Source organism: Stigmatopora argus, chromosome 1, assembly GCF_051989625.1.
Source record: "Stigmatopora argus isolate UIUO_Sarg chromosome 1, RoL_Sarg_1.0, whole genome shotgun sequence".
In the NCBI taxonomy this organism is placed as follows: domain Eukaryota; kingdom Metazoa; phylum Chordata; class Actinopteri; order Syngnathiformes; family Syngnathidae; genus Stigmatopora; species Stigmatopora argus.
Genome location: NC_135387.1, coordinates 9,019,116 through 9,032,327, shown reverse-complemented (window position 1 = coordinate 9,032,327; position 13,212 = coordinate 9,019,116). Strand labels below are relative to the sequence as shown.

The window sequence follows — 13,212 nt, the reverse complement described above, 5'->3', positions numbered from 1 at the left end:
TACCGGATTTAAGTTCTCCTTCGGCGGTGCTTGTTGACAGACGTTTTGAGAAAAATTGACCTAAAGACAATTGCCTTTGACGACTTTTATGCATTTACTTTTTGGGGGATTTCGTAACTTGGATGTTTTTCGTATCTCGAGGTACTCATTTGCATATAAACCGTAACTCGTAACCTGAAAATTTCGTACCTAGACACATGACTGTATAGATTTTGGGTTACTTTTCAAACTATCTATCATGTTTTTCGGGCTATAAGTTGCAAGCCTGGCACGACAGCCTGACCTTCGCCATATACAAGATGCATTGCAAGTCAGTCTGGTCTTGTCACTGTTACATTTCAATATGATATTGGCTCACGGATCACAGCACGAGAGGTGTAACATCAAGAAGGAAGCGATGGCAAATCTTTTTTATAATCTTAGGAATTTTTCCTGTCTTTTTTCCACACATTATCAAAGAAATGGCAAACAACAACAAACTTTGCACAACATGCTCCAACTTCTGTCAGAGTCAAAAGCAGACCTAACTGCAAATCAGACTTTTAGGGTTTGTTCTTTTTCAAAAATAGGTAATGTACATGAGAATGCACCATGTTCTCTGAGATACTATTTCACAAAAAACGGCAGTTGTCGTGACTGCATGCCATGATTGTTTAAGAACTAAAAATTGCCTACAACCAATAGCATGAGCATTCAATTTACTTCATATCTGTGCTTCTTTGACAGTATTTTCATTTTCTGTCTGTGCTTTTTAGCCCCACCTCTAGTATTGATTTTGAAATTCAAACTACAGCAGACCAGACTAACTTGCCATGCATCTTGTACATGGCCACAGTCAGGCTGGCTTTCCGGAATAATGATTTGTAACCGAGTACCAGCCAAAAAAAATGCCCAATGAAGAGTAAAAACAAAACAAAACATTAAAGTGCAGGATAAATAGGTGTTTGTTAAGGTAACATTAAGTGTTATTCAGATAACTATAGCCTAAACAACACAACATGTGGATCTCATTCCAAGTCTATTCTTCAATATTATTTCTGAACAATTCTGCCAACTGTGAAAGTAGATAGCAAACCGAGACCACCTTTTTCATAGCTGTCAAGGATTAAAAAAAGTTTATGTTGCAGACCCAGGAAAAAAAGTGTGGCTTATATTGTTAGCCAAGTCCATAAAAATTGGAATCACTTCATACATACAGTAGTTAGTAATCCTTATGTGCGTGTGTCTGTTATATATATTATTTCATAAAATCAGAACATTTAGTTTTTTCAGTTACATTTAAAATCCAGCATAGTTTCCCATTCCAGTGGTTACGTAGTTACCGTACACATGCAGCCCATCATTTGCGCCCCAATCATGAATGAACGAGACGAGGTGGATCTCTATTACTGGCAGACTTGGTGTAAGCACCCTACATTAATTATGCCATCTAGTCAGTTGACCTTGTACGCTGCTGTCTGAATAACAGAGCTATATTGTGTTAAATGTCAGCATCATTATGGGGCTCCATATCCACTTGTGTGTGGGTGTGTTTGGGAGAGGTGATTCTTACTTTTCACCGGCACACCAATGACTGTGCATTAAAAGCAAAAGTAGAACTGGAGCAATTAGTGAATAAGGGAAATAAGTCTTAATCTGTCAGTGGTCTTGGCCACATATCTTATTTTTAGGCTGACACTCAATTGTCATTACTATGTTTCCAGAGAGGTGGGCTGTGATGAGGGACAGGAGTTCACAAAAGGGGATTCCAATCCTACAAATCTTGACAAATCATCCTGTTACTTGATGATGTAATGTTAGTCAATCTAGCTGCTCAGAGCAGGCTATCTGTTATTTTATTACCGTATTTTCACGACTATATGGCAATCGCATTAAAGGCGCAGTGTCAGTAACGAGTGCTATTTCTGTATTTGACACACACACAGGACGCGCCGCTTTTAAAGGCGCACCGCAAAGGGAATGTCAACAAAACAGTCAGATAGGTCAGCCAAACTTTATTAATAGATTACAAATCAGCTTTCTGACAACTCCATTCACTCCCAACATGAATAAACAACAGTTTTTTTTATTTTCTCAGAGGTTAAAGTATTAGTATTTTCGTGACACAGCAATAGCGTAATAACTCATGTTGAACAGGTGGGCATCTCACCAAAGTCGTCATTAATCGAGTCAGTAATTTCTGCCTTCCTGAAAGCTCGGACCACAGTTGAAACTTCCACTGGGAATGACGACGAACATAAAATTAATGTGCTACATCGAGCTCAACCGAAATGCAACACCGTTTTATATATCTCAGCATTCACGGCGCACCGGAAATAGAGTCAGGGGCTGCTTTCCGTAGTTGCCAGAGCTGTTGCGGCTCAATATTGATCCATATATAATTTATATATATATACAGACGCTCCCCTACTTACGAACATACGACTTACGAACAACGGTACATACGAACATGTCTGCAAATTGCGTTTATGTCGAAAAATGTTCGTAAGTTCGATTTTGTATTTTTTTCCGAGTAGTGCTTCTTTCCGCCGCTAATACGCCTGGCGCTGTGAGGGCTGAGCTCACCCAGCATCTACCTTCTTCGTTGCAATGCGGAAGTGCGTGAACGTATCTCCAGTGCGCAAAGAACCTTTTTCATTTGTATCATTAAATATCTCGTGCATCCATTATTGAATATGGTTGGTGAAAAGCGAAAGGCTTCTATTGAGGGAGTTGCAAGGAAGAGGCAAGCCATTTCATTTGAAACGAGTGGCAATAATAACGAAGCTTGATGCGCGTGAGAGTGATGAGCGTTTCACAGGCATACAACTTGAATCGTTCGACCGTCAGTACCATTTATAAACAGAAAGATCGAGCAGCAGGACCCAAATATTGAACGTTGCACAAAGTTTGCAAATCAATTGAATGATGCCATACAGTGCTACTGCATCATTTATGACGAAAAAAAGAAGAAAACTGTGCAATCGTCGTTAGATCGCTTCTTTCGGCCAGTTTCTAATACATAAATCTCTCTCTCTCTATACAGTACTGTACATATTCTCTCCATTTTATTAAATGTTTTTTTCAGTACAAACCAATGTGTGTTACTTATACAAGCCTTAAACATACAAATGCACTTATATAAACCTTGAATATACTTATATAGGCCTTAAACATAAATTATAATACAAAATATAGCACTGAATCAACTTACAAACAAATTCAACTTATGAACAATCGCTCGGAACCTAACTCGTTCGTAAGTAGGGGAGCATCTGTATGTATATATATATATATATATATATATATATATATATATATATATAGTTCGCAGTCTAGCTTTGAATGCTGTTTACGCCAATCTAACGGCTGGAATTCTTTTTTCAATCCAGCCGGAATGACGGCGAGCACCAAATTAGTGTGCTTGCCGTCATACTGGGTGTATTGACAAAAGAACTACATATCCCAGCATGAATCGCGCATGGGGAAAATGAAGTTGCAGGCTGCTTACCGTAGTTGCGAGACCTGTAGAGGATGGTGTACCCTATCGAGTGATTTATTTTATTTTATCGTGATAACAATTTTAGTATTGGTCCACATATAAAGCGCACTGGATTATAAGGCGCCCTGTCTATTTTGGAGGAAATTTAAAACTTTTAAGTGCGCCTTATAGTCGTGAAAATACGGTAACTGACAGCAGTGCCTTGAGATACGAGTAACTTGCCCTAAGAGAGAAGAAGCACAAGTGGTATTTCAGCCCTTTTTTGCCTTGACTTGTGAGCAGAATTTTTTTGGGCTCTGCTCCTAGCAGTGATTGTAAACTCAGCTCCTCTCACAACAAACTATAGTTACGTAACATAACTACAAATCCATTTCAAACAAGTGGATACAAACTCTAAATTAAAATAGACAACTTAACAAATAGCATATCTATACTATGATTTGTACAAAACAGAACAAATACTACTATTCGCAATTGTAGTGGAGAGAAATGTGATGATGATCTTGACTCCATGATCATTCCTGTGGAAGAATCAAAGGAGCTGAGAGGGGTGGGGTTAGGCCCATAAAGGGGGATTAAATTAGAAGGTTAAGGATCATGTTTCAACTGTGAAAGTGGAAGTGGAGCAAATAGGTGGTGAGAAGAGTATGAGATTGGTTTGAGCAGATCTGAAAGCTCTGCAAGGGAATGTGGATGAGCTCATGATGCAAAGAGGAACAAAGTGTACTTCAGCTAAAAAGGGTTATCGTATTTTTATCACTATTCTAAATCTTTAAAGAGAAAAAGGTAAGAAAACAAGTTGGGGGCTTTTTTTCTGGCATATCTAGAGTTTAGAGCATATAGACATCATCATTTTAAAGTAATAACATGAATATTAACGTATCGAAATACGAAATAATCCAGTTGAGCTCTCCTATGAAACTCAACCAAAGGTATAAGAAAAACAACATCTGGTATTTTCACACCAAAGTTGCTCCCCTTAAAAAGAGGCCAGGCCAATGAGTCCTCCATCTTGTCTTTCTGCTGCAGTTGCCATGACAATGGTGCACCTGTCCCCTGAGATTCCCGCGGAAAAAGAGTAGAGCAGATTAAAAAAAAAAAGAGCGAAGCAGAGAAATGATGGGGGAAAGGAGAAAAGTATGCTGATGGTGGGTGAAGAGGGGCAAGATGATTAAATGTAGAGATGATAGAAGATGTTATTTTAGAGCTACTTTGATTCAGCAAGGGCAAATCTTAGCAGGTTTGTCTCTTCAAATGAGAGCATTACTCATGATGATCATATTCCTAACAGAAAATCAAGCAGCATGACCAATGATGGCTGTGCATTGACCCATCAGGGCCAAGTCACTAGAATAGCACATTGTATATTTTATTTAACAGCTTTTTTTTCAGCTCGACCCCACATGTTCTATTGCACAGATATGTAACATGAATTGAGAAGGAAACGTGTTTTGTTGCAACAGGAGAAATGCATATGGGGCACACATTTGCTCCTTAGCTTCTTCACTATTTACCGCATGGTTACAGACAGTACACGTGCTCACCTTCAAGTTATTGACTGTACATATATTGAGTACATTTGAAACCCCTCTGGTAAAAGATTGCCTTCATTGAAAGTAAGAAAAAACACGCAGGCAGTTTGTCTCACTCAATTTTACATTAATTTCAGCATATTTTTGGCTAATCTGGTTGGGTGACTGCTTTTCATATGTAGCCTAAATTAGTGCTCCACAGCATGTTTTGTGCCACTCAACGATTTATTTTAGTCTTCGTTCAAAATGCAGATCAATTCACATTTATTTGCGCATAGTCGGCATATTTTTTTATGGTGTGAAGAGCCCAATTCTGATTTTTTTGGGAATAATTCTACCCAAGGCTCATTTGTACGCGGCTAAGAATCATATATCTAACACCTCTGCACCCGAGCGCATAGTCACATGAATGTCATTTGTGCCTCATTATCAAATCAAAGTAAAATATGTATGTCACTTCATTATATACATCAAATATTTTCCCTAACCTTTGATATTACACGTGAAGCTATCAGGCTAAAAAAAAACGCAGTTCACATGTTTGTCACTTCTGTGACTGCATTCTATTCAGGCAGCAATTTACAATTTTTTTTGCAATGTAAACGGCTACATGCAAAAAAAACAAACAAAAAAAACATTTGAGAGAAAATACAAATTGGGCATCACGCCTTGTACAGAACATAGTCACTAACATATTTTGAAGGACTGGAATAAAATCTTATAAAATATAATATGGATATACAACTCACCATTGCGTCCTTAAAATAAACAGTCGTAATTATGTCGGTAGTTTGTGTTTTTTATCTTTAACAAGCCACTTGTACCTATATAAACAGAATTCCAAAATCATAGTGTAAAGTGGACTAAGCACTCAAAGATGTCGCTGAGAACTTGCAATGTGGATTTTGAGAAATGTATTAAATACTATTGAGATGTTTGAAGACGATTGCCTGACTTTGACACACTGCTTACAAAATACAGTTTTATTTAAATAGAACCACACTTAATCATGGTGAGATTGTCGTTAAAAAAACGCTGAGGTTAACAGTCCTTTGTACATTGACTACATTTTGCCAACTTAAGAAGAAGAAAGATTCGTGCTACCTAAGACATTCATTTTTTACTTTAAAGGGGCTTTAATGAATTCCTAAACACTGCTCAGGTCAAGTTGATGATAATGGCAGTTGAAATACATTTGATAGGTGTTCGTGGCTTCATGCAAACTTAAAGTGCTATGTTATACCTTGACCTACTTTTTTTACACACAAAAAAATGACAACGCCCACAAGCGCAACCATTGTGCGACAAATGTGACAGTATAATAGTCAAGACATAAGTGCTACGATGCATGAATATGATGCATTTGAAATAGAAAAGAAAAAGTAGCTAAGAAAACAGGCACATGCTTTTTTAGTTTCTGTACAATTTGTCTGAAATTCAGAAGAAGCCCACTTCACTTCCTGGGTCCATTAAAGCTTGCTTCCCCAATAGCTACAAGTAGCAAAATGGGGGTCCAATATGTGACGAGTAGGCGAGACAAGCTCAATTACTCTCATTTGATGGGTTAAAATGGGACTTGCATTTAAAAATATCTGACAATGGCTTTTCACCTTTTTTCAAAAAAAATATTGGCTTTTACTCACATTCTTCTCCACTACTAATACACATTGGAAAAAATCATTTTTTTCCATTTATTCAACAAGATTCTTTCCACTGAAAGACACATAATCAAGGTGTTTTCTCTCTCTAGAAGTCGATAGGATTAAACGTAAGGCCAATTTTGACAGGGATTGCCCACAATATTTTTGGGTTGTTTCCATCTAGGGTGCATAGCTAGGATTAAAAAAGAAAAAATACATAAATTAAACAGAAAGACCAATTTTTCCCCTATGCCACTTTGCAACCTGACATGATAGTAGGAAGTGAATGTTGCATGCTTACATGCTTCATCAGACGTATGCGTGTGTACGAGCATGCTACTATCATTAATGTTTCATTGACTTCCAATACCTCATTCACATCAGGTGCGTTCAAAGATTTGCATCTCATATTGTGATGCTGCAATGAGCTCCATCCAGCGTGAGCCCATGAAGTCTTTATTCTTCTTCTCCATGTTTAAATATACCATATGTTGCTAATTTTGGTGACCTTGTCATCAGTCAGAGCTTTGTGTTGACCTTCTCCGGTATATTCAGTACCCCTGGGTCACCTGAACTACTGTTGAATTAGGAAAGAGAAGCGGTACAGAAAATGAATGAATGAATACTTGCGTTCAAATATGTAACCTTTGAGGTTGAAAGCCACACTCGCACAGATGCAAGCGTGCACACTTGTCAGCAGCTATGTGCTTCTAGCTGCCCCACTCACGAGCATCCCATAATCCGATGAGAGGGGGAGAGAAAAAGAGAAGTGCAGAGAATCTGAGAGGGTGAAAGCAAGGATGAATTATGAATCATGTAGAGCGATGGGCTTTGCAGCAACAGACAGTTTTAACATTTAATGATTTTTTTTTTTTGCCAGTGCAGCAGTAAGAGCTTGAAACTGGATAAATGCATGTTGTTGCGTGTGCCCGTGTTGCTTTGACTTCTGGTGGATAACGTTCTGTGTATTAAAATAATTCTCAGTGACCTATTGGCTGTCTTTGATGGCGATTGATGAAAGACACCTAAAATGACAGCACTTGAAAAAACACCCTTTCTATGACAAGCAACCCGCCTGCAGATAAAAGAAGTTAAAATTAACCAAGGAAATAAGCACCCACTCCTTATAGTTTCTGTACCAGTGTAATAAGTCTCTGTTTTCTGCTTTTTACATTTAAGCATCTGACAAAGCCCACTCTACTTGCGCAATCCATAGAATTATTCAGGGGAAATTAAATATATATCATTTGTTTTTTATTGCCCTTTGCAAAAAATATCCGGGCAAGAGTAGTCTTGCAAAATAAACTATAGCAAAATATCCCCAAGTTAGACCCTTGGACTATAGGTTTGAAACCTGTGCCTATATAATTGTAATAAACAATTTTAATTCGAGCATAGGAAGGTTAATTTAAAACTATATATGTTAGAATTTTAAATTGATTTGTATTAACAAAACATTGGAAAAAATACAGTAATTAACAAGTGATAAACTAGAAGCACCTTCCAGTTAAAATGGATTATAAGTAACATCATCAATGCCACTGATCACTCTATCGTTTCCAATGGCATTGCATGAGTAAAAAAATGTGTGAAATGCATGTATGGCAGTAAACAAGTAGAAAAATGAATTTTTGAAATAATGCTGTAAGTGTATCTTGAATTATTGTGTTAGTGTAAAAAAAGTGACATTGTTGTATGAGTTTTTGATTTCCTTGGCAACCGCTACTCTTTGTCCCATTCCTGCCTGATGTCATTCATGCATTCATTTTTCTATTTTTGTCACTCGTGCCTCCGGGCGCTGCTATAAAAAGTAGCACCAACAGCAAGGGAGAAGGAGTGTTTTTGACAAAACTATGAATATTCTTAGTATGGGGACGATAAACAATGAGTGGGAATTGGTCGCACGCAGATGAATCATGGTGCATATTTGCTTAGGTGGTGTGTGTGTGTGTGTGAGCAGGATGCGATGAAGTGGGAATGTGTCTTATTCCCTACACTCCCTATACTATTAATATTTCATCAGCACAAATGAGATTGATCTTCTATGTTAACTGCTATATGAGAAAGGGGGAGTGGTGGCACAGTAGATGAGGCGGGGGGAGAAAACGCAAAGCAAAACTGAGGCATGAAGAGGAATCGGCAATATGCTACGGGATCCACTGACTGCGGCTTAGTTTTCCTTTTGATATAGTGAGAGAGCTCACAACATCACCGACCGAGCGATCCTATGGGTGTTTGTAGTGGGTGGTCTCTAGTTTCAGCTTCACGTGGAGACCTGTAGCAGTGAATGGCCATCCCATGCTGCCTTTTCACCATCACGCTGTCAAAAGCGGGAAGGTCTTCGGGGAATTGCCAGCCAGAGCGCACTGAGCAGAGCGGGAGGGAATAGGCACAGGGGGAGGAGATCACTTAGATCAGCGAGAAGCCGAGGTGCTCGCCGTTGTTCGGGCAGGGTCGTCAGGAGTGGAGGGAGACGAGTGTTGGTGCTCTGTTGGGCTGCAGGAAGTCGGGTTTATCCGTTCGGACCTCGGAGTTTCTTATCAAGAGTGAGCAAGTGGAGTGGTCATTAATGATTTCGCTATCTCTCTGCCGCTGCTTTGCAGGAGTGGTGCCAGCCAAGAGGAGTCCAAAACTGGTGGTGAGTATTACCATTTGTGTGTGTGTGTGAGTCTGAATGAGACATTCTATTTAAAGAACAAAAGACACAACGATAAGGCATGACATCAAACTACCTCCCCGCCAGTTCTGCAACAACAGCTTCCCATTCCTTCTTTGTCCTGTCACCACCACTTTTCTTCGTTTATTCTTTACTAAAATGATTCCTTTCTGCTCCTTAATTTTGGCTATGGGCTGTCCTGTGATTGTTTAAGCAAAGTCTTGTTCGAGTCGTTGTCAGCACCACTAATGGAGGATGCGAAGAGAAAGGGTGGCAGGGAACACCATAAGTCAGTGTGGCACATTTTGACACTCAAATTATTTAGGTGTTGGGTTTCTGTCAGAAACACAGGCAAGCCTCCATTTCTTGTAGTAACGCAAAGCTCACATTGCCAAAAAAAGAACACCCACACATCTTAAACATTAATACAAATGCTGCCATTGATGATGGCAATAGGTTTTAAATCAATTTTTACTCATTGGTTGCCATTGTCTCCTGCCTGGTGCCCATAGTTGGCTGGGACAGGCTCCAGCACCCTCCGTGATGCTTGTGAAGATAAGCGGTACGGAAAATGAAATGTTTGCCATTGCCACTGTGATAAGCGAACCATATGTGGTCTAAAAATCAAGTGATTTTACATTGACCACACAGTAAATTTGGCATTGTACCATTTACAGCATGGAACCTAAGGAAACAGATCAACAATTTTCCTAACTTTAATCTTATGTGAGAAATTAACTTATTGGCTGCAACTCACAATGATAGGTCAGTTGGCATGACCATTACATGTTTATGCCTGTGCTGCTTTGACAGGGAGTGACTTGACCACATGGTTGCTTCAGGCAAAATCTTTATATATAAAAACCTACAACTAAATCCTTATACAGTATTGCTATCATATACTGTTGCATATCAATACAAAACCTCACCTTATTCTGGTTTATTCGGTCTGCCTTATTGATGAATTGCAGACAAAAGAAAGGCTTTGATGCTTAACAAAAGCTTATGACTTTAAATATGTCATCTTTCCTAACCGTGTTTTAAGAACCATAAGCGATGCATTAATAATAAGAGAGAGAACTTACTAGAGTTAATGCAGAAAAATAGTGGCATGCATCTTTTTAAAAGTCAATCGATGAATGAGATAAAACGTCCATTTTCATGATTTCATTCAAACACGGGACATTTGTGGTGCAGAAAATACTTAAACAAAATTACACTTGATGAGATACTGTTTGTGTCCGCAAACATGACAGAATGTGGGCAAAAATGTTTAAGGGGTTTCTACAAAGTATATGTTTACAAATCTGTATCTTTTTAGATGCCCTAAAAGAGCACAATTCTAAGAATATTTCCTTTAAGGGCATTAAAATGTCAAAGATTTGAACAATTTTAAGTTAGTAAGATAAACATTTGTCAAAGGATAACCAATTAGTAACCAATTAAATTTGACAGACTTTTGAGAAGTCAAGCTAGACAATCAAGAAAATGTGGAGTTATGAGATGTTTCTTAGTGTTGAAAAGAACTGTGTTTTATTGGTAATTGATTCATTGGCTTGGTGATGATGAACCAGATCAGCTCTAAAAATTATTGTTTTTACATTAACCACACAGTAATTTGTCATATTACAATGTACAGCACTGGAACCCAGGATCACGCACATCATCAACCTTCCGCCTGTTGTGACTGCTGCAAAATTAACGTTAATAAGAAATCTGCCTCACAGCAACAATGTGCAAACTTTCAGCAGTGTTGTGATACAAAAAAAAGCATAACAAAGAATGAAAGGGCTATAATGGAGTCAGACCTAAACGAGACGAAACAACTCCCCATTTTACTACTCCAATCTAATAATAAAACAAATCAATATAGAGCATAAGCGTGCTGCTGTAAATGATTGTCACCTCAATAAACCCCAGGAAAGCAACTGCAAAGGTATTTCCTCTGGACATAAGTAAACGGTCTGCCCTCGGTTCAATCCGCACAATTTAATGGGAGAAAAAGATTAGAATTAAAAGCACCTACCCTTGGGACATTTGGATTAGGATTATTTTTTCAAAGGGTTATCAAGCGTGCTCACGTGGCACGTTGGCCAATGACGACAGGGCACCGCTGCTCTTGCCTGACTGTCCCTTTGTATTAGTTTTCCGTAGAGGAAAGGCCACAAAACCACTCCTCCGCTCTTTAATATGCCAGAAAAATGTCACGCCATGTGCGCCATTGTGTCGCCACAAAACCGTTGCTGTTTGGAATCAAAAAGATGCTGAGCGTAAATTCCCATACACAACAGCGGTTGTGCTGTCTCAACCCATCAAGCATGAAGTCAAGCTAAAAACAAAAGAAAGTCCCTTGCCTCATTTTATCAACTAGCTACACGGTTGAGCCCTCGTCTCTAGCTACCGGAGAATATGACAATAGGTTCGTTGTTTAATTAATTGCGAATAATTGAGTTAGGTAATTCTAAGAAAGTGGATGACATTTAAGAATACGTTTAAAAAAATCGGTATTTATTCCTCTCTAGAGAAATGTTGGCCTTTTGCTGAATCAGAATGTAAAGAAATAATGTAGGATAATGAGACGGTCAAGCCAATCCCTCATTTACTGCCAGCCCAGGTAAATCTAGTCAGAGTAAGTGCTGTGATAGTTGGGGAAAAAAAATCCTAGGTTCTTGATAGGCTTCTGCTGCAAATCTAAATTAGTTTATCAGTAGTAAACGTAGACATTGAAATTGCACAATGAATCAATCTGCAATTAATCCATCAGCGCTGAGACAAAGAAAGTAAAAATCCGAATCTGATAAATGCGTATACATCCCTAGAATATACCGGTCAAATTTCTGGGTTGTTCGTCTCAGTGTGCCCTGTGATTGGCTGGAAACCAATTCAGTGTGTGGGATAGGAAACACCCCCCCCCCCCCCAACAATTATCAAAATGGATTGGGCATCCATTGCCTTCAATGGCAACCGAAGAATAATAAATATAGAGTAATATAGTAAAAATGTAAAATAGATACTTTTTCATTATTTCAAGTACCAGCTTTAAAAATGGCACATTTCTTTCAATTCAATTTCTTTCACTTAAGCATTTAAAATTCAGATGAGCCTTGATTTTTCAGTCCCAAAATGCATACATTCAACTGTTTTTGTCTTGCAACCATGGCAACCAAGTCTTCTCAATTGCAAAAAATCTGAGCGAAAGATGCGTACTGCTGATGCCACAAAAGAAAAATCCTTGAATGTTTTTCCACTGCTGAATCTTAACTCTGAAAATGACGCACTTATCACTTTGCCCTCTGCCCCCATCTTCTACTCTTTTATACCCACACGTCTCCCTCATCCTCTCACCCTTTTATTATGCATTCAGCACCAGTTAGAAAGGAAGGACAGCCAGAGCAGCTCCCAACACAGCGTTTGCAGCCATCGCAGCACCCACACGGACTCTCCTAGCCACGCGCCCTCGACTATGCCTAGCGAAGCCGTAATACCCACTCCCGCCGCCCCCACCCATCCGTTGCCAGGCTTGCCCCCCCACGACCCTGCAGATGGAACCCTCACCCTCCAGAAGAAGCCAGACCCCTTTAAAATCTGGGCGCAATCAAGGAGCATGTACGAGAGCAGATGTGAGTAGCGCTGAGTGTTAATATTTATGATATTTAAGTGCTGTATTAAAGCTCTATGGGTGATTTGTGTTTGAAGCGGTCTTGACAAATTATTGCAGGATGAAACGCGGCAGAGTTACATAAGTGGTGATGAGTGGGTCCTTGAAACACAACCACTTGCATTGGAATCGGTGTAGGCTTTGCGTTTGGGTGCTTGTGCGGTATATGCACTATTACACATTTCAGAAATTCTCTGTCAAGAATATTCACGCATTCACTGCCATTGAAAGATGAGGATTTCCCA

The 13,212-nt window shown here is 39.0% G+C and overlaps 1 protein-coding gene across 11 annotated transcripts in view; it reads left to right on the top strand.

Moving 5' to 3' along the window:
• The window catches only part of LOC144065406 (membrane-associated guanylate kinase, WW and PDZ domain-containing protein 1-like), an 88,568-nt gene that overhangs the window by 58,105 nt on the left and 17,251 nt on the right, over positions 1-13,212 (top strand). For all 11 annotated transcript variants that reach the window (XM_077588316.1, XM_077588493.1, XM_077588783.1 and 8 more), the window contains 2 exons: positions 9,257-9,291; positions 12,674-12,929. In XM_077588316.1, the coding sequence (XP_077444442.1) occupies positions 9,257-9,291; positions 12,674-12,929 (291 nt within the window). The remainder of the gene's footprint in view (positions 1-9,256; positions 9,292-12,673; positions 12,930-13,212) is intronic.